This window comes from Acomys russatus, chromosome 5 (genome assembly GCF_903995435.1).
Source record: "Acomys russatus chromosome 5, mAcoRus1.1, whole genome shotgun sequence".
NCBI classification, from domain to species: domain Eukaryota; kingdom Metazoa; phylum Chordata; class Mammalia; order Rodentia; family Muridae; genus Acomys; species Acomys russatus.
Window position 1 is genome coordinate 15,516,000 of NC_067141.1, and position 24,009 is coordinate 15,540,008.

Consider the following 24,009-nt stretch of genomic DNA (forward strand, 5'->3'; position numbering starts at 1 on the left):
ATGATCACACCAAGGGATTTTCTCTTAGTTAAGGTAAATCCTTAAGAATATACATTATTTGGGGACTAGTGGTCTGTCTGCCTCTAGCACTGGAGGTGTACTTTCCCTGGAGGCTGAATTTCAATTCTGTGAGCCAGGAGAGTGGGAACAGGAGCAGACTCTCTGAAGCCCCTTTAGTCATAGCAGGACGTGGCCTGAGACATGCCCTCGTTCCTCCTTCCATGTACGTGCCTGCCGGATCCCCATTTTCAGGCAACTGTGAAGTCTCACACAACTCTCCCTCTCTCTTGACCTTGGAGAGCCTGTGAAGCATACCCAAGCATCAGTTCTCCGATGGATGGAGGTCATTTACCTCAGAGTGCTTTGAGAAGGCTCAGGAATGCCCTGCACATTGTAGGCTGCTCCCAGTAGGGGCACTTGGTGTGCTGAGCTCAGAGGGGCTTCTTCTGGGGGCCTCTCACTCCCAAGCAACTCTGCCTCAGACCCAGTGGAAAGTTGAGTTAGAGCATTTTTTCATCACTTAGCAGAAACTGCATGAGGTTTGAAAAAGTATTTGAAAACCAGAACTCACATTTCTTCTTCCTTTTTTTTTTTTTAAATCTGAATTCTGGAACACAAATCCATAAATTTCATAAATGTTCATGTCATGCCTTGAATTGCTCATTTTATCTGCAAACGGGGTTTCAGAGTCGCCTAGTGGCTCGCTGGTGAGGTTCCTATTCACTGGCCAACTTGAAAGGCTGAGGAGGTATTTGAAAGCTATTTTGGCATTCTGCTCAGGAAGATTATTTAAATTCCATTTTCAGGTGTATATGATACCTACGCGAAGCCCAGAGCAAGAATGAGAAATGTGTTTTATGCACTTACAAATATATTTAGCTTTATTTCTATATTGAGGGAAAGACTTATCATTTCCAAGAAATTCAGACCAGTGTTTACAAAGCTATCTAAACATAAGCATTAAGGAAGCCTTGCCTGACCTTGTGCCTAGGAGGGCTGTGACACGCACTTTCACTTCACAAGCCACAGAAACAAGAAATACACTTGACTATGGGACGTGACTGTTTTATCACAAATCTATAAAAGCTGTGTGTGGTAATAGGGAAAAAAAAAAGTTTTCCTAAAGTCTCCTAGTAGACTGCCACCTTCACCTCAGCATCAGGCCAAGAGGAGGAAAGGGAAGGGGATTAGGATGGGATTCTTCTCTTGTTGGTAGATCAATGGACAGGGCTTTTCCTCAGTAAATTATATGAGTATTTTAAGATGGATGCAGAAGTTGTGCTACTTCCTGATATTTCTGAAGAAAGTGCTCTTAGTGCAGAAAGGAGCCTTCTTCCAGAAAGAAATATGTATACCAGAAAGCCAAAGCTAGGCAATCTGGAAAAGAGTCCAAATTCCCTGACTCCCATCTCAACTCTCCATGACTTGGTGAGTGCAGTGTTTCTCTTGAAAGCAAACTTCAACGCACAGTGCTCTGGATCTGATCTGGATCTCAGCCCCTCTTTATCCTCCAGAATAATCTAACCCATGTAACCAAGCCAGAGGAGACACTTCCCATGCTCTCGCCTGCGTGGCTTGACCTCATGGTGGCTTGCTCTTGCAAGGCTGTTTGACAGAGAAAATTAATCTAGAGGCAAGTGGGGTCTGTGTTTCAGAAACAGTCTTGCCTTGTAGCCTAGACTGGCCTTGAACTCACCATCCTCCTACCTCAGCCTCCCAAGGGCTGAGATTATAGGTGTGTGCCACCACACCTGTCTTCCAAGTGTCATTCATTCCCCAGATCCCCTAGGCAGGCAGGTATGCATGAAGGCTGCAAGGCATTTAGAGGTTTCAGTTACAAGGGAAGAGTCAGGGGCTCAGCAGGTTGGATGGTGACTCTGTGGAAGTAGCTAGGGGAGGCCATGCCAGTGTGAATTTCTCTGCTCAGGACCTGATGACTGCAGAAGCCCTGGCCAGTCTGCTTTCCTGTCCAGCTGAAGCCCATTTTCTGAGAGGGAGGGAGGGAGGGGAAGGGAAAGTGAGGGGGAGAGAGGGGGGAGGGAGGGAAGAGAGAGAGAGAGAGAGAGAGAGAGAGAGAAGTGCAGTGGAGGCTGACCTCCCTCAGCTGGCTGTACTGCTTTAAAATGATTTGAGTTACAATAACTGTGGAGAGAGCCACCGAGACAGATTCATCAAGAACGGTAGAAAACAGAATGCTGACATTTTCATCCCCTGCGAACAGAGTACCTGAAGGGACAGGAGAGCATTTGGCAGAATTAAGGGCCTTTCTGCCTCTGATTTGGCACTTAGCACAGCCTTCTCTCACTGCCCACACTATCCTGCTTGCCTGGGGTACATCTTTCCAGAGCTAAGGAAGACTCCTTTAAGGGTTGCAGAATGCTCTTAGGTCATGGTTGCTGGGGGCCACTGTTGAATGCTGTCTCTTCCACCCTCTCCCTTCTGCTCGGGACCTTTCCCAGCTATGATCTTAATGCAGTAGTTTGGTTCTGACAGGAACGCCGTATCTTTCTATAGACAGTGTACAGCTGGGATGGGATGGGATCACCTGACTGGACCCAGCTTTGCCTTGGCTCCAGAAGGGGAAATCTGGGGGCCATGAACTTAGATGTGAAGGAAAGGCTTTATGACTCCCCAGGTCTCTGCGACAGCTGCCACAAGGGTGTACAGAGCCCATGCTGACCCTCAAACCTAAATGAGTAAACTGGCCCCTTTCTGTCTTTTTCTGTTATTGTGACACAGCATTTCTTCCATTTGGGCCTGAGTATTTAGAGAAAACTTCAAGAGGTCTCTCATCTCCTCACAGGTTCTGTGAGTGTTCTGTCAGTATGAGGACATGAGAAAGAGCCCATGCACCAGTTCTGCCCATCTGACATCAACATGTCAATCAATGAAACCAAAGGCCTTTTACTCCCATGAAGGTGGGACACCTTTCTCATATCTACAAAGGATGCTGGCATACAGTTTATAATTTTATATTACACACACACACACACACACACACACACAGTTTCAAAGTCAGGGCATGGCATAGGGGTCATGTATCCTGAAGACAGACAGACTAAAGCATACACACAAATGAGCTGATCGTTAGTTAATAGTGTATTCCTCAAACCTGGGCCTGAATCCCATCTGCTCAGTGCCTAACTCAGCGTCCACCACCGAGACTATGCTGAGCGGAAGCCCTCTGGATGTGTGAAAGTGTTACATTTCTTCCTGTCTGGCAGTCACAACAGGAACTATCCATGCCCCAATTTTAGTGTAGATTTCAGCTGAGCTGTTGTAGTGCCAACACTTAACCACCCAATAGTCAACACTGTGGCCTCTGGTCTAACTCTCTCTGCCTGTGTAAATGTTTGTTGCAACACAACCGTGACTGTTCATATTTGGATTGCTTGTGGCTGCTTTTAGGATAAAGATAAGCATGAGCATCATCTGGATACAGATCCCAAAGCTGATAATCTGTGCCCTCCCCATCCCAGTGCTCGCCGGTTCTGCCTCATCGGAAGGGATTCTGAGGTCCAAGGACCTTAGTCTTCACTTCTCACTGATTTATCTGAACAGGCCTCTTTCTTACTTAGTGGCTATTTCCATTAAAAAAAATGTTGATTAGCATAATAAGTGGATTTTTGGGACACATGAATACTGCAGGCCACTGTATGGGGTATGTTAACTGTTTTTTATTCCTGTCTCCCAAACATGTTGATGCTCCCCTGATCTTGGAGGCATTCCCATGTATGGGCCGCATATCAGACATTTACATTATGACTCATATCAGTTTTAAAGTTACAGTTATAAAATAACAAAAACATAATAATTTTATGGTTGCGCGCGCATGCGTGCATAACCACAACCTGAGAAACTATATCAAAGTGTTGCAGCATTAGGAAGTTTGGGACCCACTGCTCTAGGGTCTGGGATGGGTGAACTTAGAGGCAAGAGGAGCTATCTCCCCACAGGGTGCAGCTCAGGCTGCAGTGCTCTGAGCAGTGAGGCCCTCCAGGTAGCTGGTCAGTGACTCTTCAGCTCGGAAAGCCCATGGTGGCTACAGAGAATTCCCATTGTTGCAAGAACTAGCCTGGTTTTAAATTCCATAGCCTGCTTGCCCCGTTCTCAGCCTTTAAAAAAAATACATCAGTCATGCAGGTAGCCTGTGTGATCTAGCACTTCCTGAGAAGCGACCAGAATAGTACTGAGACCACTCAGATAGGCAGGGTAATTCTTGGCATTCATGCCAGCCAGATGAGCAAATGCCGCCTGCACTGCATAAAGCTGAGTGATTTGTGTGAATTGCCCAAATGTTTTTACAGAGGACTAAAAAGCATAATTGTGAGGAAATTTTTTGTACAACCACTTCCTTACAGAAGGCATCCTCTCTAATGCTGTCCATAGAGCCTACCCTTTCATCCTGTACCCACAGTGTGCTCTTATAGGCAGGGGCTTCCTAGAACCCTTACTTAAGCCTTTGCCACTTCTACTTGACTAAGACCCAACTGAAGCTCAGTTGCCTATGATGAGAACTTTTTCTGCATAAGCCTTTCAGACATGTGTACGAGCAAATGAGAGTAATGCAAGAGTCTCTTAGGAAGACCAACTCAGAAGGGACTGAAAGCAGGTATCTGGTGATGCACACATGGCTGTTGGGAAGAGCTTGCCCTCACATCCTTGATGATGAAAAGCCCTATCAAGGATATTACACACTAAGTACTGTGAAAGACATGTAGAGGCACCTGGTCAAACACAAAGATCACCGCTTTCCCCTCACACTGCCCAGACGTTAACAAAAGAGAAGGCCTGTGGCCCCCCAAGGGCTCTGTTCTAGCTCCAAGAGCATTATGGAAACATGGGGGTATGATATGTCACATGGATGTAGTCATGGCCCCAATGGGCCCACTTCATTAGGAAATCCTTCTTAATACTAGTGGCTTCTTATCCAGAGCCACTCTGCTTTGCTGGGCATGACAGGCAAGTAGGAGCTTTGACATTAGCCTACTGCTTCATAGGCATCACACAGCCAGTAACCCGTAGGCTTGAGACTATTTCCTAAGGACAACTTTGGATATTTTAGCCTAATGGGTTCTTCAATTCTTTGTCATTTCACGGAAAGTGAATATATAACGATACATATGTGAGTGGCAAAGATGACTCAGTGGGCAACGGCACCTGCCACCAAGTCTTAAGTTCCATTCCCATGACCCATGTGGTGGGAAGAGAGAACCGATTGCTGCAAGTGGTCCTTTTGTGCCCCCCCCCCAACCCCCTAACACATGCACAGGAAAAATAACTTAAAATGCAGTTTTAACGTATTAAAAATTAATCAGCATAAAGCAGAATGTATTTCCTGTCATTGTAACTTGGGATACAACCAGAACAAGCATCCCCAGCCTCCTTCGAGTACAGAAGTCCTGAGAACTTCTTTCTCCTTCCCTCAGGACCACAAGGCCACCATTCTGGGGTTGGCTTGGGTGATCAGAGGAGCAGAAAATTCTATTTTCAGGATTTGGGAGCTGACGTAATTGCCTGACAATGCAGCATTTATCCCAGGGAAATGGGCAGCTTACTTCCTTTCTCCATAATAGGTGGCGCAGTGTGGAACTGGCTATAGCTGGCTCTCCACCTTCTAGGGACTACTCGGAACCCCAGCCTCACATTGTCCCCTAAAGGCTGCTGCCCTCTGGGATATTTACACAAGAACATGGGAAGTGGGAAACTTGATCATTAGTCAAATGATCTTGGTCTTGGAAAAGGAAGAACCACCATCAAAGTAGCCTTGAGCATTGAGGCTACTGGAATCCCTGTTAACATTCATCCAGAGGCTTTCCTGGATGGGGTGGATGGGAAATAAATGTTCTAGAATTTGATATGAGAGGCTACCACATTGTGGACCTGACTTGAGATCCTGAGCTTGTCCTGTATAGACAATGACCTAAGCCAAGGTTTGTCTTAAAGGTGAGGGAGAGGACCACAGTTCTTGGCCTTGATTTAAGATGCCAAGTCCCAAAACAGCTAGAGCATTGTACAAACTTTGAGGTACTGGGGTAGAAAGCCTTTCGTGTGTGTGTGTGTGTGTGTGTGTGTGTGTGTGTGTGTGTGTGTGTGTGTGTGTGTGTGTGTGAGACAGGAGACCTGTTCTCTGTCTTCTGTTTGACGCTATCAAGCTCTTAAATCCTGGCCAGTGTGACTGGGGAATGAATGGCCACGGGTAACCAACTGCAACTAACTTGAGTTTATGAGTTTCATTAGGCCCAGGTGGCTAGCAGCCACTGTAGTCAGCAAAGAATCCCCAGGGTTTCCAGGGCAGGATTGAGCAGCATTCATTATGCCAAAGCATATGGGGTCACATGCATTACATTGGACTCAGACACAGGACCCTAAGTGTTCCGCAGACTCTTTCTCCTAACCAAAACCATTAATCAGTGAGACCAACACTTAGACGCTGGCAGACATTATCCAGATCAGCATCTGTCACTGGGAAACACAACTGAAACCTGTGTAACTCTCACTCTCCATTGCAGGGTGAGCGCAGACCCCAATTTATAGGTGGGGAGATGAGGTACAGAGTGTTACCGGCCTTGCCCAAGTCACCAGAGCCAGAGCTCCCATCCAGACATATGTTACTAGGCCTGAACCCACTTGGCTGGCCACCGAGAGTCTCTGGGAAACTAGAAGACCCCACTGAAACAAAGCTCCATGGTTGTTTTAATAACATAAGAAGTGGCTAGCTATAGGCATAGCTCTCCTTCCCTAGGGTGCTCTTAGATGTTTCTGTTCAAGGGTGACTCCCAGTGGGTATGCACACTACCATAGTATACACACCTGGCTTCACACCATTTGAGAAGGTTTGTTTTCCACCTGGTCTTGCTGACATCCTTTCATTGCTGCTGTCTCCAGGAGCTGATCCTGTTTGACCATCTCAGTTTTTTGCTAATGCCTAAGTCCCTCTCCCCCAGTGTGTGACCTTTTTGGATGTGTACAGATTCAAGAACAAATGAGCAAAATGGATGAGAATGGAGACGTTATCTCACTATAGAACAAGCTTTGCAACCCCAATGGTATTAGGTTGACAACTAGTGTCCCATCAGATTACATTAGGCTACACATTCTTTTTGCTTCATAGTAACTGGAATCTTACTGTGTCAGTCGGACGTTGGAACAGCCAAAGTCAAAGGTAGGGCAAGCACCAGGCGCCTTGCTATTGAAACCGCTGCCTTGGATTCACCTCTTGCCTTGGAAGGCAGAGACTTGTTTTGTCTCCACAGCTTGGGAAAAGCAAACTGTCTTATTCAACCATAACAATCCTCTACAGGAGCTTTGAGTCCAGGGTGTTGTGCTGCAGTGAAAATGTATTACCTGGCTTTCCTTTGTCACACTGCTGCCAGCTCACTTCACCCACAGAGTAAAGGGGACCAGTCACATAGACAGGAAAGCACAGACTCACATCCAACCTCCACAACTCAAGGTGGAGTGATGAGGCAGTTTCAAAGGGTTGGAAAACAGAAGGCATGGGCAGAGCAGATCAGACCAAGGCCGTTAAGCCATGGGCACTGTGTGAATATACACAGAACCAGCCCTGACAGCCTTGCCTATAGTTGAAGGCTAGGGGAGATTTGTCTTCTAACTTGGACGATCAGCAACTGGTCAAGTCCAGCAAGCCCCTGTTGATGTTGGACTGTGTCCAAGTGGACACCCAGCACAAGTCATGGGTGCAGGTGTCTAGCTCCTAATCACACCTACAGATAGGCCTTGTCTGAAGAGGGACACTGCCTGTGTGTGCTCCAGGAAAAGTCAAAGACTATATACAAAACCTTACATGAGCCAGGATGCCCATTCCACTGGCACCGTTTACCACTCACTAGCATTTACTTTTCCTAATGCCATTTTATTTGTCTGTCCCACTCTTCTATAATGATAATGGGATTCCTAAGAGTCAAGTGACCTCTTATTCAGATAGTTTGAACTGGCACATGTATTACAATTCATCAAGATCAGAAACATTCACCTGATTAGATCACAAGGAAGACCCATCAGCTCTCTTCGTAGACAGAGAGAGCTTGAAACCTAAGGCCAGATGGGTAAACACTCACCAACAAATGAATGTCAGAGCCGAGTGTGCCCGGAAGCTTGGCCTTCAACACACCCGTGACCCTTGTAACTCACTAGTTCTTCAGACTGCAGTGCAGACACAGAAGCACTGGCGTTAGACTCCTTAGGGAAGGGGACAGTGGGGCTGCTGGTGGGCCTGCAAGTGGTGAGCCTGCAGGGAGTAAGACAGCCAGCATACATACCCTTCCCGATGGGCCTCTCCTTTCTCCAGCTCCTGAATGACTCCCAGCAGCACTTTGATGGTCTCTTGACTGGAGCTGATCAAGTTCTCCATCACCTGCAGCTGGGCCTTGAGGTCCACCACCTCTGTGTGAGGCACGATTTGTTGGCGCTCTTCATCCCCCACCCCAGCTGTGGGGCTAGGCTGGGTCTGCAGGGGCTGTTCGCTACATTCTGGGGACAAGCACTGCACCGGGGGTGAGCAGGCTGGAGCAGAGCCGCTGGATGCCTGCAGCCCATTGAAGTGGGCAGCCCTCCTCTGCTCCTCATCTGCAGGGCAGAGAGACCATTGGCTGGCAGCGGCAGAGTTTGATAAGCCAGGCTCAGGGTGCCTGGTACTGATGGCAGGAGGATACACAGTGGCGACCTCTGTTTTAAACACTCTTCCATGGGTGAGTGGAGTAGGCTCCTCTGAGTCCTGGGTACCCCTGTCAGGTTTAGATCTCCCCTGCAGTTGGACGATGGGCTCTTCAGACGGAGGTCGAGAGTTCTGCAATAGAGCTTCAGGGTAGCGAAGCACATCTGAAGTCTTGCAGAGCTCTGCACAGTTGACCCCAGAAGCCTGGTCCAGCGCATTCACATGCTCGTTGGAATGGAAAACTAACGCTGTGGTCTTGTGAATCCTTCCTGCACTGCAAGGCCGTGGGTCCTCCATGGGTCCTGCCTCACTCTTCTCTTTTGAGTCGGCTAGAAACCCGTTGTTCTGACTTTTGAAGGCATCTGCTGCAGGCAGACCCTTGAGACTGCCTTTCTTGCGGTCCATCGGGAATGTCTGGTAACACTTGCGAAGGTCCGGTGAGGTCTGCACTCCGGTGCTCTTGGTGACATTGGGAATGGATCGGCGTGCGGGCACTGTCATGTACTTACGGTATGCCGACCTACAGGACACAGCCTTGGCCTCCCGTTTCTCCCCCAGAGGTCCTGAAGGCAGCTGCGTGTCCCTCTGCTCATTCTGGGCCTCGCAGATATCCTTAAAGCGCACCTGCAGGGCTTTGTTGCGCTTTTTGATCTGCCGGTTGGGGTCCAGGGCATATCTCATCTCCAGGGCCAGGCAGGCCGCTGGCTCCACTTCCTGCTCTGGTGTCGTGAGTATGCATCTGCCAGAGTCCTTGCTGACCATGGTGCCTGCATGCAGAGACAGCAACAGAGGCATCAGTGGGGCAGAAGCACACATGCAAACGAGGCCGAATGGACTTCCAGCCAAATTACAGCTGCCGGCTTCCTAATTATTTTTAAACAGGTGAGGTCGGCCTTTATGTTAAGGAAAATCAGACAGGCTGGGAGCTGCTGGCAGGCACAGCACGAAACGCTTCTCAATATTAAAGCCTGCTTACTTTTCCATGTGGGATACATTCGGTTTTCGTTTGATAGTATTGCTTGTTTCCCCATTAGACAAACCTGCTTTACTACGTTCATCAAGCAGCCCAACGACGCTGCCTCGTAAGATTTGCAAATTATCTTTTCACGTGTGTGTCTCCACTCCTTAGGCAGATGGCTTACGAAATGTAGCTTACTTAGTTTAGGATTTTTGCTTTTTTTTTTTTTTTTTTTTTTAAGATGACGTGATTAATCTATTATTGGAACCCAACGGTTTTAAAGACTTACTGAAGATTTTTAGGTCCTGAGTAGACAAACATAGGAGGAGGGACAGCCTTGCAGGCAGGAACTGGGGTCGGTCAATCTGGACCCTGTGGAGAGCCAGCCGTCATACTCCTCCACGGGAATAACACTGGGGATATGTCTTGGTGGGGTGTGTGGCTCTTAGAAATATCGGTCATGAACACTCCGTGGGTTTCCCTTTATCTACAAAAACAGCAATGCCATCTCCTTTCTGCGATTCCATGGCGAATGGGATTTGGAAACTACTCAAAAAATAAAAAATAAATTATTCATTCTAGAATCAAATTTTGTGTTTTGATCACAACCTCTGGAAAAGAAATGAAAACAATGGTAGTTGTTCTAGCATTTAAATGCTGAAAGAAAATAAAATCAGGAGGCTTTTTGTTAATCATGCAGATTCATCTTGGGCTGAGCTATTAAATGCAGCTAAAGAGATGCAGGTGGCCAATGATTCTCTGGGGAATACCAGGAGGGTAAGTGCCTTCCCTTTATTGGATAAGCAGATTCACAGCTGCTTAGTGCAAGCCCAAGAACTTTAAGGGGCTGCACTTGAAATAAGATACAGTGAGGCTGGGCCTGAGGGTGCAAACTTCTGATCACAGCTCCATAGGAAGCTGAGGCAGGAAGATCACAAGTTCAAGGCCTGCTTCTGCTACAGAGTGAGTTTGAGGCATACCAGGATGGATTAATAAGCCCTTTTCTCAAAATAGTCAAAATACGTCTGAGATAAAGCTCTGTGGTAGAGCATTTTCTTAGTATGTCCCAGGGCCTGGGCCCAGTTTTGGGGTTGGCAAAACAAAAACAAAAGCAGAAGACAGAGCTAAAACATGCTGTTTGTGAACTAGCCTTCGCTGGAGTCCTGACCTTCCAGACTGAAGTGGCCAGCTTGTTGGATGTGAGTTTCCAGAAGGCTCTGGTGTTACAGCCTGAGTGTTCAGGGATGAGAAGTCACAGAGATGAGCCAAGGACAGTAAAAAGCTGTTTATCAAGTCCAGAGTCAACAGAACTCAAGCTCTGTCCTCAGCAGAGGGTTTGCAGGGTTTGTGCTGGTGAGTGGTGGCAGTGTAGGTAAGACCATCGCCAGAGACCTGGAGGAGACTCCCTTAAGTACTCCATGGCAATGGAGGTATCTGCAGAGTCAGGAATATGTGGCAAGTGTCAACATTCCCATGTCATGGGCATATGCTATGTCAGTTGTTTAACTTCCTGGGTGAGAAGCCCAGGAAGGCGCTGACCCACCAAATCCTGAGTTCACGCTGTTTGCAACAGACCTAGATGTCCAACGTACAGGTCCAGCGCCTCTCCTGCCCTTAACCCTTAGTCAGTACTGAAGGCCAGTAGGCACAGTGGCTTGCTGAAGAAGAGGAAGAGAGGAATTCCAGGCGCTTCACTTAGGGGTATCACCTGACCTGTGCCTTTTCTGCTGCAATGGCCTTTGCAACTTTACCAGCAATCAGTGGGGTTCACAGCATGAAAGACTAAGAGGCAAATCCAGTTCCCTATTCTTCCTGATAATGCTGAGAACTAATGGGTAGTTATGTCTGGGGGTGCTCTAAAATCATCTCTGCAGCCTTTGGTTCAATTTAGCCCAGGGTTACTAGGCTATTCTATGGGTGATTTAGGCAGATGACCCGGTAACGCTGGAAGGGCTCACGGTGCCCAATGCTCAGCAGCCGCACCCAGTAACAGGCCTGGCTTTTCCCAACCAGAGAAAAGAAGCATGTCGTCCTGCCAAGTGTGACAACTAGCAATGTCACCAAGGGAGCATTACCACCATGACAACCCTACATTAGCCTTTCCAACCAAGAATGCCCAAGGCTTCTATGCCATTGTCCCAGAGTCATGCCCTCAGAATCAAGGATCTCAGGTAGGTGCTAGGGATAGCTACAGACCTCTGTAATTCAAAACTCAACCTCTGGGACAGTTTTAGAGAGGAGGGAATAGGAATAGAATGGTCCAGAGATATGATACACTAATATCAAGGCTCATACATTGAAGGAAGGGATTATGCCTGGAAGGTGGGTCAGGCCAAGCCTGCCAGCACAGATAATAGCTATCTTTCAGGGACACTTTTTTTTCCCTAATAAGTAAAAGTCTTATACTCAAAAGAAGTTGGTGTGGGGGAAGAGAATTGGAAACGGGGGACATAATAAGAAAATTAAATCCTAAACCCCCATCATTATCTGTGCCTGTCCTTTGGCTGCTTGGCCATGTAGGTGTGTCAGAAAATATTGTGCTATCACTCTGAGGGAGGCCTTCACACTCGGGAAAATTTGAAAGAGAGAGCATTTTTACAAAAAAAAGCAATTTGCTAGTAATTTTTCCGCCTTTTCCTTGCCAGTCCTGAAAAATGTGTGTCTGAGTAAGTTTGTCCTGCCTCGCTATTCATCATCAGGATTTGCCAGGAACTGCACTGAAATAATTTTCTTACATCAGTCCGCTGGTTTGCTGGGTGCTAGACCCGACCATCCAACTCATAAAACAAATCAGAGGAATTAATTTGCTGGTGGTAAAAGCAAAACAGTAAAAAGCCAAAACTCTCAGCTCTTTATGCTTTCCAGAGTTGCTAAGTATGTAAAACACAGCCCCTCTGTTAGAGAAAATTATGGTAAATAATGAACAAGTCCTTTCCTTTCGGGAGGCAGTCCTGATGTTAACCCTAGGACCTTGAACTTACTGGGCAGGTTTGAAGATTTATTTTGTCTTTTGTTTTTTGTTTTTTTTTTAATTACATGTATGCGTATGTGAGTGGAGATGCTCCAAAATGCTGGAGGCATTGGAACTCCCTGGAGCAGGAGTTCCAGGCCTTTGGGAGCTGCCTGTTATGGATGCTGAGAACTGAGTACCTGAGCTTAACTGCTGAGCCATCTCTTAGAGTCTACACCCTATGCTACACTTCTGTGTACTAACAAGTACCAGCCTGTGCCCCGGTGGTTCACTGCCATCTTCTCACTTGACCCATAGGATACCCTCGCCTCCTAGGGAGACTCCATTGCTATCCTCATATTATATATTGAGACTCTGAAGGACACAGCTGGTGGGCTGCACCCTGAGTTCTTTTAAATAACATTCGCTAAAGAACTAGCCTAAGCAGGGGGGGGGGGGAATCTGTCACTAGGCGTGGCCCATGTTGGACTTCAAAAAGCCAGGCATGGTAGTGTGTCCCTGCAATTCCAGGACACAGGAGCCAGGGATAGGAGGACCATCACAAGTTTGAGGCTAGCCTGGTCTACATAACAAGTTCTGGGCTAGCCAGTGATACTTAGTAAGGCCCTTAACAAAAAACAACAATAAAAGTGTTAGGCATCTGAGTCAGTCTCCTGGCCATCTAATATGTATCAGGCATGGGTTATGGGATACCTCCAGTGGTCCTGGAACCTAACATGCCAGTCCTTGATGTATAAACTAAGGGTTGCCCTGTAGTTTGAAGTGACTGTGAGACTTGAATAGCATTTATAACATGGTTTCCTTGGTTAGGTTACCACACACAGCTAAAGGTGTTGGTCCCTTGGGTGAATCTCTTATCTGCAGAGTGGCAGGAGTCCATAACCTATATTAGATTTTATGGGGAAATGCTTTGGAAAGTGGCAAGTCATGGTTGGGCCTCCCTGGCTCGGGGAGATCTAGGTTTCGTGGAGCTGTGTAGAATATAAATGTCTTAATTACTCTCTTGAATTAAATTTCATAATCAAATGTGAGTTGTAAATATATAAACCCTGTAGCTTTAGATTAGCGATGCTGTGTCATCTCTGTACTGTTTTAAATTAATAACATAGATTTTAAAAAAATGTTCAGTTCAACTTGACAAGGTGAGGAAATGGAAAGTACTAACAGTGTAACAATAGGTAAACATTCAAGCAAATGATGGTGTATGCTGTGACCATTAAAACAATAATTAGAAAAACGGTTTAGTATCTCCACAAACATGAGCTAATGTTAAGTGAAAGAAAATGACCTACCAGGTTTAGCTGGGGGAAAAAAGAAGGAACCAAAGTGGTCTCCATTATATTAAAACATTGTCTTTAGGGAGAGTGCCTTAACCATGTTTTTTTACTTGAGGGTGATGGTGGAGACGGACACAGGTACTTTTCAAGTTAAGCAGTTAAGCAGCCCTTCAGCAAGCTTTTGCACTTGTGAACACTCTCAGGGAAAGTCCCAGTATGATCAGTTGGGGTACCAGCAGTCCCCAAAGGCCTTCTTTGGTCAAGTTGAGAAAGTGCTGAATTTTAAAGGGGTGTGTGTGTGTGTGTGTGTGTGTGTGTGTGTGTGTGTGTACGCGTGCATACGCACCTTCTTGTTGTTGTATAAACCACTGTATACCTTCCACATAAGTATAGATATACTCATGTAGGTTGGGAGAATTAACAGACCGTGTCAGTATTCCAGACAACTTACTATGAGGAAGAAAATTGCCACTGGTTTGAATTTATAATCAAATCAATTTGCCCTGTTCTCTGTGACTAGAGCCTCCAGGAAGTCTGGGGTTTCCTCAGCTGATGGGAAAGACTTCTGCCATTGTAAAATATCTCACACTTCCCAGGATTCATGTGTGCCTCTGTAATATGATCCCTTGAGTGGTCCTCTGACAGGAGGGACTATAAAGAAGCTACCTGTCCTTGGGGTCTCCCATCACTGAACATAGCCTAAAAGCGAGGAAGCCATCCCAGAAGTGTGGCGAGGGGCTGCATGAAGTTGCTGGCTTCCCAACGGCTCTCCCACAGTCGAGGCACCTTGGAGCCAGGGATGCTGGCTGCAGTTCAAGATTAATTGGGTCAACATTGTATTCCATATGCTATGCGAAGGCCTGTGTATTAGGCTCCTCAGAGTGGGGGTAAAAGGGAAGTGGATAAGCTGTTCTTTAACGTGGAGCTTCCCATTGGGGAAGAGAGGTAGGCTCTCCCTCACTCTGGGGATGCTTGTTTGCAGAGAAAGCTTTAATGTGGAAACCTGCTTTACAGTCCTCAAGCCCTCTTGCCTTGAGGCAGTGATAGCTGCATAGATGCCGCCCCGTGTCTCAGCTCCACAGTCTAATTTAACTCTCTTTTCCCAGACATTCATACCTGCTTCAGAGGCCACAGATTTAACTGGAAAGGGGTGGGTCTAAGTAGATTCAGAGGCCTTTCCAGGGTGGATAGTAAGAGAGGCTTGTGGGAGGATATCAGCCTCTGTTCGTTCTGTCTGTCTGTCTGTCTGTCTGTCTCTCTCTCTCTCTCTCTCTCTCTGCCCCCTTCCCCTTCTCCCTCTCTCTCCCTGTCCCTGCCTGTCTCTCCCTCCCTTTGTCCCTCCCTCCCTCCCTATGCTAGCCTTGAACTTGCTTTATGTAGTCCAGGATGACCTTGAATCCCCTCCCCTATTGCCGGGATTATACATACATGCATATATACACATACACACACATACCATTATGCCTAGTAACAATAGAGTGGGAATTGAACCCAGAGTGTTGGGCATACAAGGCAAGCCACATACCAATTGAACTGCATTCCCTACCTCTCTTACTGAGTAGAATATTGAACGTTAAACCTAGTCCATTAGGAAATGAGGGCTTTATAGTCTGACATTGGGAAAAGGGATGCTTTTTGAGCTAAAAGGTAGCTTTGAGGCAGAAGAAAACCTGTCACAACTGGGGCTCTGGTTTTTTTCTCATCTGTATTGTTGGAATACGTATCTCACCAAGAGAAAACCCTGGAAAAGTCATGCCAACCATATAAGCCACTGCTGTCATTTGTGTACACTGTCCTGTTCACAATGAGTGGGCAGAAAGGCATGAGCTATGGACCTCATCCAGGCATGGATACTTTCGTTTGGTGTGTGGAGCCTTTAGAACTGTGGTTCTCAACTTGTGGGGCATAACCCCTTTGTGGGTGGAATGACCCTTTCACAGGAGTCTGCTAAGACCATCAGAAAACACAGCTATTTACATTATGAGTCATAACAGTAGGAAAACTAGAGTTATAAAGTAACAGCAAATATATAAAGGGTTGCAGCAGTAGGAAGGCTGAGGATCCCTGCTTTAAAAAACCAGAAAATGGCCCTCTTCAAGGAAATAGACTTCTCTTTTACTTAAGTTCCATCAAAAACATTAACCTTTGCTTACCCACTATCCAAGCCTAATCTATGTTAGTAGAAAGGAATTAGCAGAATTTTGTGAAAATTCAGCTGGGAACCCTGCCTCCATCAAATGAGATGTTACGTTCATCGACAAACAATACCCCACCCCACCCCCACCATGACATTTGCAACAACCAGCTTGGCAACCAATAGTGGCCAAAGAGTTAGGTGGCCCAGGTTCCAATTCTGCAGCCCCACATTCACTCAGCTGTAGGAAGGCACCCATCTTCCTGTCCTTGTACCTCCCCAGTGGGCACGGCAGACCCAGAGAAGTGGAGATATTGGACAGTGGTTCTCAATGTGGCTCATGGCACACTTCACTGCTAGAGCAGGCACCCTACTTTCCCTGTGTAGGTTCCAGGCAATAGAGAACTCATAAGATTGCCTCCTGGAGTTCTCAGAGGTCGGAGTTTGTACAAGCAGGTATGACGCTAAAGAGGTGGCCCTTCTTTCTTAGATCTCATGGAGTTCTTACTCACATAAAACTAGGTGCACATGCGATGGGATGGACTTGGAGAGTCAGTTGCCTTAATTATACTGAATCAAACTCTGTGTGTGTGTGTGTGTGTGTGTGTGTGTGTGTGTGTGTGTGTGTGTGTGTGTGTGTGTGTGTGTGTACCTGTTTGCAGGCAGAAGGTTGATGTTTGGATGTTCCCTAAGTTTTTCTTCTAACTTATGTGTTAGTGGACAGGGTCTCTCACTGAGCCTGGATTGGCTAGCCAGTGAAACCCAGATCTGCCTATCTCACCTGACTCAGGGCTGGATTTACAGACATGCACTGTCACACCTGGCAGCTTGAAAACCAAAACAAAAGTCTCAGGTGCAGGGCATCAAAACTCAGGTCCTCCGTGGTGCTTGGGCTGCAAACACTCTGTCCACCAAAGCACCTTCCATTGCACAACGCATTTTAACTCATGACTTAATCTGAACTTCAAACTAGAATACTAACGTTTCCTTCCTTTCCACCAAAGTGCCTTTTGTGAGCAGAACCCTGCCTGCTACATTCCACTCTCATCTCAGGACACTATACTGAGGCATCCAGGGCAGGATTTCTATGTGGGCATAGCCACCACGTGCAAAGAGAAGTCATTTAGAACTGAACGTACAGTCTGCCTTTCTGGCAAGTCTAGGCAGGCCTCTATCTCTTAGCCTCAAAAGGAGCCCCACCTCTGTATTCTCCTTCCTTTGGCCAGGATGTTGAATAGGTCTGGGTTCACTGCAGCTGCCACTAAGCCAAGAAGAAAGAGCCATGAGTGCTTCTTATAATCGGCTTCTATTTATAAGCTGATTGCTAACGTAGAGAAAATGTCCTGCCCCAGGAATGTGTGTGGACGGTTCCCTGGCTAGTACAGAGCTAGTAGCGCCTGTGACCTGGCCAGCCCTAATACTTTCAGTTGACCAAGGCCTAATGTGGAAAAGATATTCTGCTTTGAATTCTGAAGGCCTTCTGACTTGTAGGCTACAAATGTTAGAGGGTGCTTTGCTTTGAAGTAATTAATTCACAGTATAAAACAGGGGAGCCCCTCTTCCTTCCACTGAATCCGATGGCATGTGCAGGAAACCTCAGAAATTGCTTGATGCCCTCAAGATTGTTTTGTCAGTTTAAACAAGACTTAGGGGCTGGGGAGATGGCTCAGTTGGTAAAGTGCTTTCAAGGGCCTGGGTTTGATCCTTACATCAAATGTAAAAAGTCTGGAGTGGTTTGTGGGAAGTGGAGACAAGAAGGCCACTGGGGCTGCCTATCCTAACAGATGAGCTTCAGGCCAGAGAGAGACCACATCTCAAAAAACCAAGTGGATGGCTCCTGAGGGTGACCTCTTGTCTTGACATGCACACATTTGCATGCTTGCCTATATCTAAACACACACACACACACACACACACACACACACACACACACAAACACACACACACCGAATCTTAATTTAAGCAGAGAAAGTGTGTACAGTTAATTGCTTGGGATATGGAGAGAGAGACCTAGTAATGGAGAAGAGAGAATTAAAAAAAAAAAAAAGCTGCTTGCATGTTATATACTGGGCCACTAATAGTTGTCATAATTTTTTTCATTCAAATAAACCCCATCTGTCATGACTCCTGGCATTATTTTCTCTCTTCTAAACAGGTCAGTTGATTCTTCATTTTCTTTCTTGACCAGCAATGGTGACTGTTAACTTGTCTTTTTTTATTCACATCAAAAAATTAGCAGCTACTTTACAACAGGAGACAGGAGGCAGCCCTCTCATGCTCGTCTTCCACTTTGAAGGGATGTCCCAGCTGTGCATGGGCCTTAGCAATGTCCCTGCAGTGCGGAGCAGGGCTTGTGGTGCTTCTTGAGAGGTGGTTGTTGTAGTCCATCTTCAACCTAGAAACACAGCGGCTGTGCTTGCCTCAGCTGAGCTTGGACAAAGGCAGCCTCTGGATCTAGCTTGCAGGGGTCCAAAGCAGTAACCCCTATTTGTATTACTGTACTATCTTTCCAGCAAACCTTGCTGCTAATAGTTTGATCGCTTCTCTAGTTCAATCCTGCACATGCAAAAATAACCTCCCACTAACTTCTATGTTTCTTTGCTTTTTTTTTTTTTTTCTCTGTTATTGACTTCCTTTCCATACTGTTCCTCTCCTGATCTTAGTCTTTGACCTTTTCCCAGAGCCTGCCTTCTACTCTTACTCCCCATCCCTGTCTGTGGAGGCTGCCTGCCTCCCCTCTTAGAAGAGCCCAGTACAGCAGCAAGTCTTGTTTTCTTTAAAGCTCTCTTTACCCTTTCCTACCCTATTCCTCTGACTTCCCATCCCTACTTAAGAATCCCCTACTCTGAAGTTTTAACATTCCTACACCATGTCTACAGTACACTGTGTCATCCCTACTGGCACCTCTTTTCTTCCCTTGGCTCATTTTTCCAGGCCTATGCCTCATCCTCCACTCATGGATCACTGCTTGTAGGTAGAATAGACCTAACTTTGCTTCTTCTGATTCCAGTCCCCTGTATGCCCAAGATAACCAAGCACCCTACTGGGTTCTGGGTACATGTAAAACAATGAAACATAGTCCTCAGCAATGTGGCATCCAACAGGTAGAGTCATGGTCAATGGACCCTTCCGAAAGTTACTAGGGACAAGGTACTGAATGTGTCGTCTTGGAGATGTGAACAACCACACTTGGAAACACACAGGAGGCAGCCTTACGTGTTCTCTCCTATATACAAGTGGCTGGACAAGGTCCTACTAGGCAACATCCCTGCCCTGTGCCCACCCATCCTTCAGTACTTGCTGACTGATACGAATATAAATATACATTATCCTTGGAGCAGAGGCCCTTCCCACGATCTGGTCAAGGAGCCTCTGAATGAGTGTGCGATATTGGTGAGTTCCAAGGATTCTGTCTGCATTCCTGGGAGATCTTGGCTGTAATAAACCTTGGGTAGGAATAAGACAAAGGACAAGTTTTCATTAAGTTTGAAGAAACCACTTCCTGGAGTTATGCAACATTTTTTTTCCCCTTCTGCTGATGCAAGAGAAAGAGATGGCATGTATACTCACGAGAATAAGGAAATGGCCTACGAATGGGGCAAGTTTTGTGTTTAATTGTGAAGCCTAGCAGGGACTTGATATCATACTCCTTGCAGCCATTTTAATCTACTAGCAGTAGATTTTCTTTTCCTGATGATTTTTAACTGTCTTCTTAAGAATAGGAGGTAGTAGTTGCCAAATAAATGAATAATTTGATCTTAGTGTCTATGTGTCATATACAAATTTCAGAGCACATCTTTCATAGCCCCAGCCTTCTAGCCTGCTATAGAGGAGGCACCCTTGGCCTTTGAGGGGCAAACATTTGTAAGGTCCAATGCACAACAGCGGACCTTGGTACCCAGTGCACATCAAGGTCTGGATGGAATCACATTCATTTTCCATACCCCAAAAGTGACTGGTGGATATAAAGTTTTGCTCAGTAAGTACCCTCGGTCTTTAGCAAACTCCAATCTGCCATGATCTACTAAGACACACGTACAGATAGCAAACATATAGATAGAAAGGCAGAGTAGGGAGTGGAAAGACACATTGGTGGACAGAGACGGGCACATCCTGACAAAAGAAGGGGCACTCAGTGACAAAGAGCCAGTTGAACTATGATGTGTCTTAGTCGCTTTGCACTAGAGGAAGGTACAGAGAGCTTGGGTGGCCTTGGACCCCACTGTCAGGCTTTTAGCAGCTTGAGTAGAGTTGCATCAACCCTTTCTCCACCCAGAATAGAACTTGACACGGGGTTCTGGGGCAGAACGAAGGCCAGGCAGGCAGGCAACTGGGGTATAAAACTCCACAGACAGACAGCTCAAGGGTCAGTCTAGTAGCAGGCCAACGTGATATTCCTGAGTGTGCCTCTATCTCGGACCTCCATGGTGTTTTACAAAGATCATGGCGAGAAGAAAGAACAAGAGTAAGATTGTATAGTCCATGAGAACAAGCCAAGGATGAGCAGTAATGATTGGGTCTGACAGTCTGTGAGGAACTCCCTACAGACATCAGGAGCCAAGGGAAATAGAGCTCTGAGACAGTCCTTCAGTGGCCTTGCTCCATGTTCCCAGGCTTGCAGCTTTGGAGGAGGACTTGAGTGTTGATGAAGTGTGTGTGTGTGTGTGTGTGTGTGTGTGTGTGTGTGTGTGTGTGTGTGTGTTTAAAACAAGCAGTCTGGCTTGGCAGGAGAGGAAAACCTGAGGGCAGCTGTCCTCCCACAGAAGAAAAAGAGATGCCTTTTTCCTTAAGGATTGACCCCCTAGACTTGCTCTAGGCAATGGCACAGTTTGGGTTAGAAGCAAGGTATTATAAAAGAGCGAGACTGTATATTTAGTCCCTACCCCAGTCCTGTTAAATCAGTGTCTGGATGGGGAGACCAGGGAGCATTAACTCCTTGACCATTTTATGTATGTTGGGTTTTGTTCTGTTTTCGACTCAGGGCCTCACTGTGTAGCTTTGGCTATCCTGGAGTTTGCTTTGATTGGCCTGGCTGGTCTTGAACTCATAGTGAACCCCTTGCCTCAGAATCCTCAATGCCAAGACTAAAGATGTGCACAGCCACACTTGGCTTCCCCACATCATTCTGATAGTGTGTTTATGAAGGTAAACTAGTAGCTTGTGTCTTTTGTTATTTTTCTTCCCCACTTCCTTGATTTCTTCCACTTTTTTTTTTTAATTTTTATGTATTATTAATGTGTGTGTCTGTGGAGGGTCATGGGGTGTCAACCCCGCTGAGTAAGACTGGGTCATATTTGCACGGACTCAGTGATGTCACCACTCTGCATAACCCTGGGTAAATTTGCCACATCAGTGACTTTGATAGACACAGTAAATAAGAAATGTACCCAGAGAGAGTTAATACATATGAAGAGGAATGCAAATACCAAGACAAAAATAAATTAAATGAAGGCACACATTATTTTTAGTGAAGCCGTAGAACTAGCAGCCACTATTCAAACCGGCACACACAACAACCAGCGGGGAGAAGTCATGACACTGCGCTCTTAAATGAGAAGTGAAATGCAAGTTAGGGCTTAAAAGTTAAGAAGCTTCTCCCCTCCCCTATGTCTGTGACTGAGGGAGACCTCCTCCCCCTATATATGCTCTTAGAATATCGAGTCTCTTCTTGGTAACTTGCTATCCTTCCTCTGAGTGCCACCAGGTCTCCCCATCCAGGGGACGTGGTCAGAAAAGGGGCACCAGAGTTCGTGTGAGAGTCAGATCTCACTCTCCACTCAACGGTGGAGAATATCCTGTTCGTCAGCTAGGTACTGGTAGGGGTTCGAAGCTTACTGCCTATATTCTCCTTGGCTGGTGCCTTAGTTTGAGGAGGACCCCAGGATCCAGATCTGCGGGGAGGAGAGAAATGGGAGGGAGGAAAGAATGGGAGGAAACAGGGGAAGGGCTAACAATCGAGATGTAATATGAATAAATTAATAAAATTAAAGAATTAAAAAAAAAAAAAGAAAGTAAGAAGCTTGACGCCCTCAAAGCTTCCAAGTCTCCATTCTCCCACCTGCAGCACACCAGCACCATATCCTAGATACAGAGTGCTGGCTGTGGGAGTCTCAAGTCCATTGGCAGTGGAATGTAGACATGTGTGTTGTGTGCTCTCAAGGGGGGGGGGCGTCAAGGGAGGGAGGGAGGGAGCTGCATGCACCACTCTACAGACTTTTTAAACCTCAGTGATGACTAGATGGGCCTGGCACAGAGAAGAATGAAGTTGGTGTCACGGTGTTGTGTGGTTAAGGGTCCAGAGGCAGATGCTGGGTGTCTCAGCCTGGCCCAGTGAATTCTTCAAGCTGGTAGAACTCTTGCAAAACATTCTCTTGGACTTGGAAAGTCAGCTCTTGGGTGTGAGAGCCTTCATCTACAGGAAGGCAGAGAGTTAGACATGCCTTCTTCCTCTGGTTTATTTCTCAAGGTTAGTCGGTTCAAAGGTATTCTTCCTTTAAAAACTCAATCTCTACCCAAGTGAATTTTTTTTTTTTTTTTTTTTTTTTTTTTTTTTTTTAACAAAAAAGATCCTGATTGTGAGCTGGGGAGAAGAAACAGCGCTTTGGCTCCCTATCTCTTTTCTAAACACAGAAAGGTTAGAAATAAGGTCCTATTGTCAGTCTAAAAGCAGCCTCTCCTTTTATCACCTTTTATCATGCCTTTTTGTCCTTCTTTTTGAATGAGTGAAAAAAGAAAGAAAGAAAGAAGCAAGAAGAGTTGCTAGCAGCCAGGATCGCCTGGATTTCCAGTGAAGTTACTGACTAGGTTTGCTGTTAATAGCCTCATCAAATATTCATCGAGCACCTGTTACTAAATAGTGCGGTGGTTCTTCCTTGAAGATCTCTTTGAGTTGCGAGTCTCCAGGTTCAACCATCCATTCTCCCCTCTTTGAAAGCATCCTTGATGCTTTAGATTAGAAATGATTTAAAATAATAATAATGATGATGATGATGATGATGATGATGATGACGACGACGTACCTTCCCTTTTTCAAGTAGCATTTAATTCCAGGTACTCACCCCATCTTCCCCCCTCCCAGCCCCCCTGCTGGCTCCCAGCCTTAAGTTTTCATTAGAACTACTCACCCCCTGGGCTGAACATCTTCCACCCATGTCACAAGGATCTCACGGTTAGAGATTTCTGTCATAGCTGCCCCGCCTCTCTATCCAGCCTCAGTGCCACCAGCCACCATTTGCACCAGTCAGTTCTCACCCCTAGCACCTTCTGAGCTGGGCTCCTGTCTGGATATCAACACTTTGTCTTCTCACAATATACATTCTTGTTGAAAGCATCTGTGAGGCCCCCTTTGCCCTACTGGTTCCTTCTCAGAGTGGCTTGAAACTGTGTCTGGTCACCATGTAATGCTAAAACCCAAACCTTTGCCAAATGTCAAACTGCAGATGCCATCAGAGCTACCTAGAATCTAACTACTGAAAACACGTGGAAGAGATTTTAAAAGGAGACAGTTGACCAGTCTAGGATAACCCCCAAGAACAATGTGTCCGGGTGGGATCCATGTCACGTGACGAAATGGACCAGGAACACAACGCTGGCAATGGGTCTGGTGTCCCTCAGAGTCTCCTCTACATGGCAGCTGACAGAGGGCCACAGCACCAGCCTGTCCTGTGGCTTCTCGGGGTTGTTGAAGTGGAGAGATGAACTTCAGATTTGCAAAGCTGCTGGTTGTCAGCATTCTGAATTCCGCAGCTTTCCCTCACACCCCTCCTAGTCTGTAGTTCACTGCTTCCATTTTATGCCCTAGGCTAGATGATCAAAGATCGAACTGGAATTTTCCATAGTAACTGCAATGCAAACTTTAAGGAGCCTTTTGTCATGCCTGTAGGATTGCTATTGTTTCTTCACTTCATTGGTTAAAATAGTGGAACTTCTGTGAATGTACAATCTGCATGGATGAGCTTCTCCCTAGTCTTTTCTTTCTCAGCCTCCCTGATC

General features: G+C 46.3%; 2 protein-coding genes across 4 annotated transcripts in view; one reads left to right on the forward strand and one right to left on the reverse strand.

The window, feature by feature from the left end:
* Positions 1-24,009, forward strand: part of Dock1 (dedicator of cytokinesis 1) — a 508,411-nt gene that overhangs the window by 251,592 nt on the left and 232,810 nt on the right. The window lies entirely within an intron of this gene.
* Positions 1-24,009, reverse strand: part of Insyn2a (inhibitory synaptic factor 2A) — a 56,573-nt gene that overhangs the window by 28,754 nt on the left and 3,810 nt on the right. For 2 of the 3 annotated variants that reach the window (XM_051145485.1, XM_051145483.1), the window contains exon 1: positions 8,283-9,617. In XM_051145485.1, coding sequence (XP_051001442.1) covers positions 8,283-9,493 — 1,211 coding nt within the window. In that variant the 5' untranslated portion in view covers positions 9,494-9,617. Of the gene's footprint in view, positions 1-8,282; positions 9,618-24,009 lie in introns of those variants that run through there. The other variant, XM_051145484.1, reaches the window with a different exon arrangement.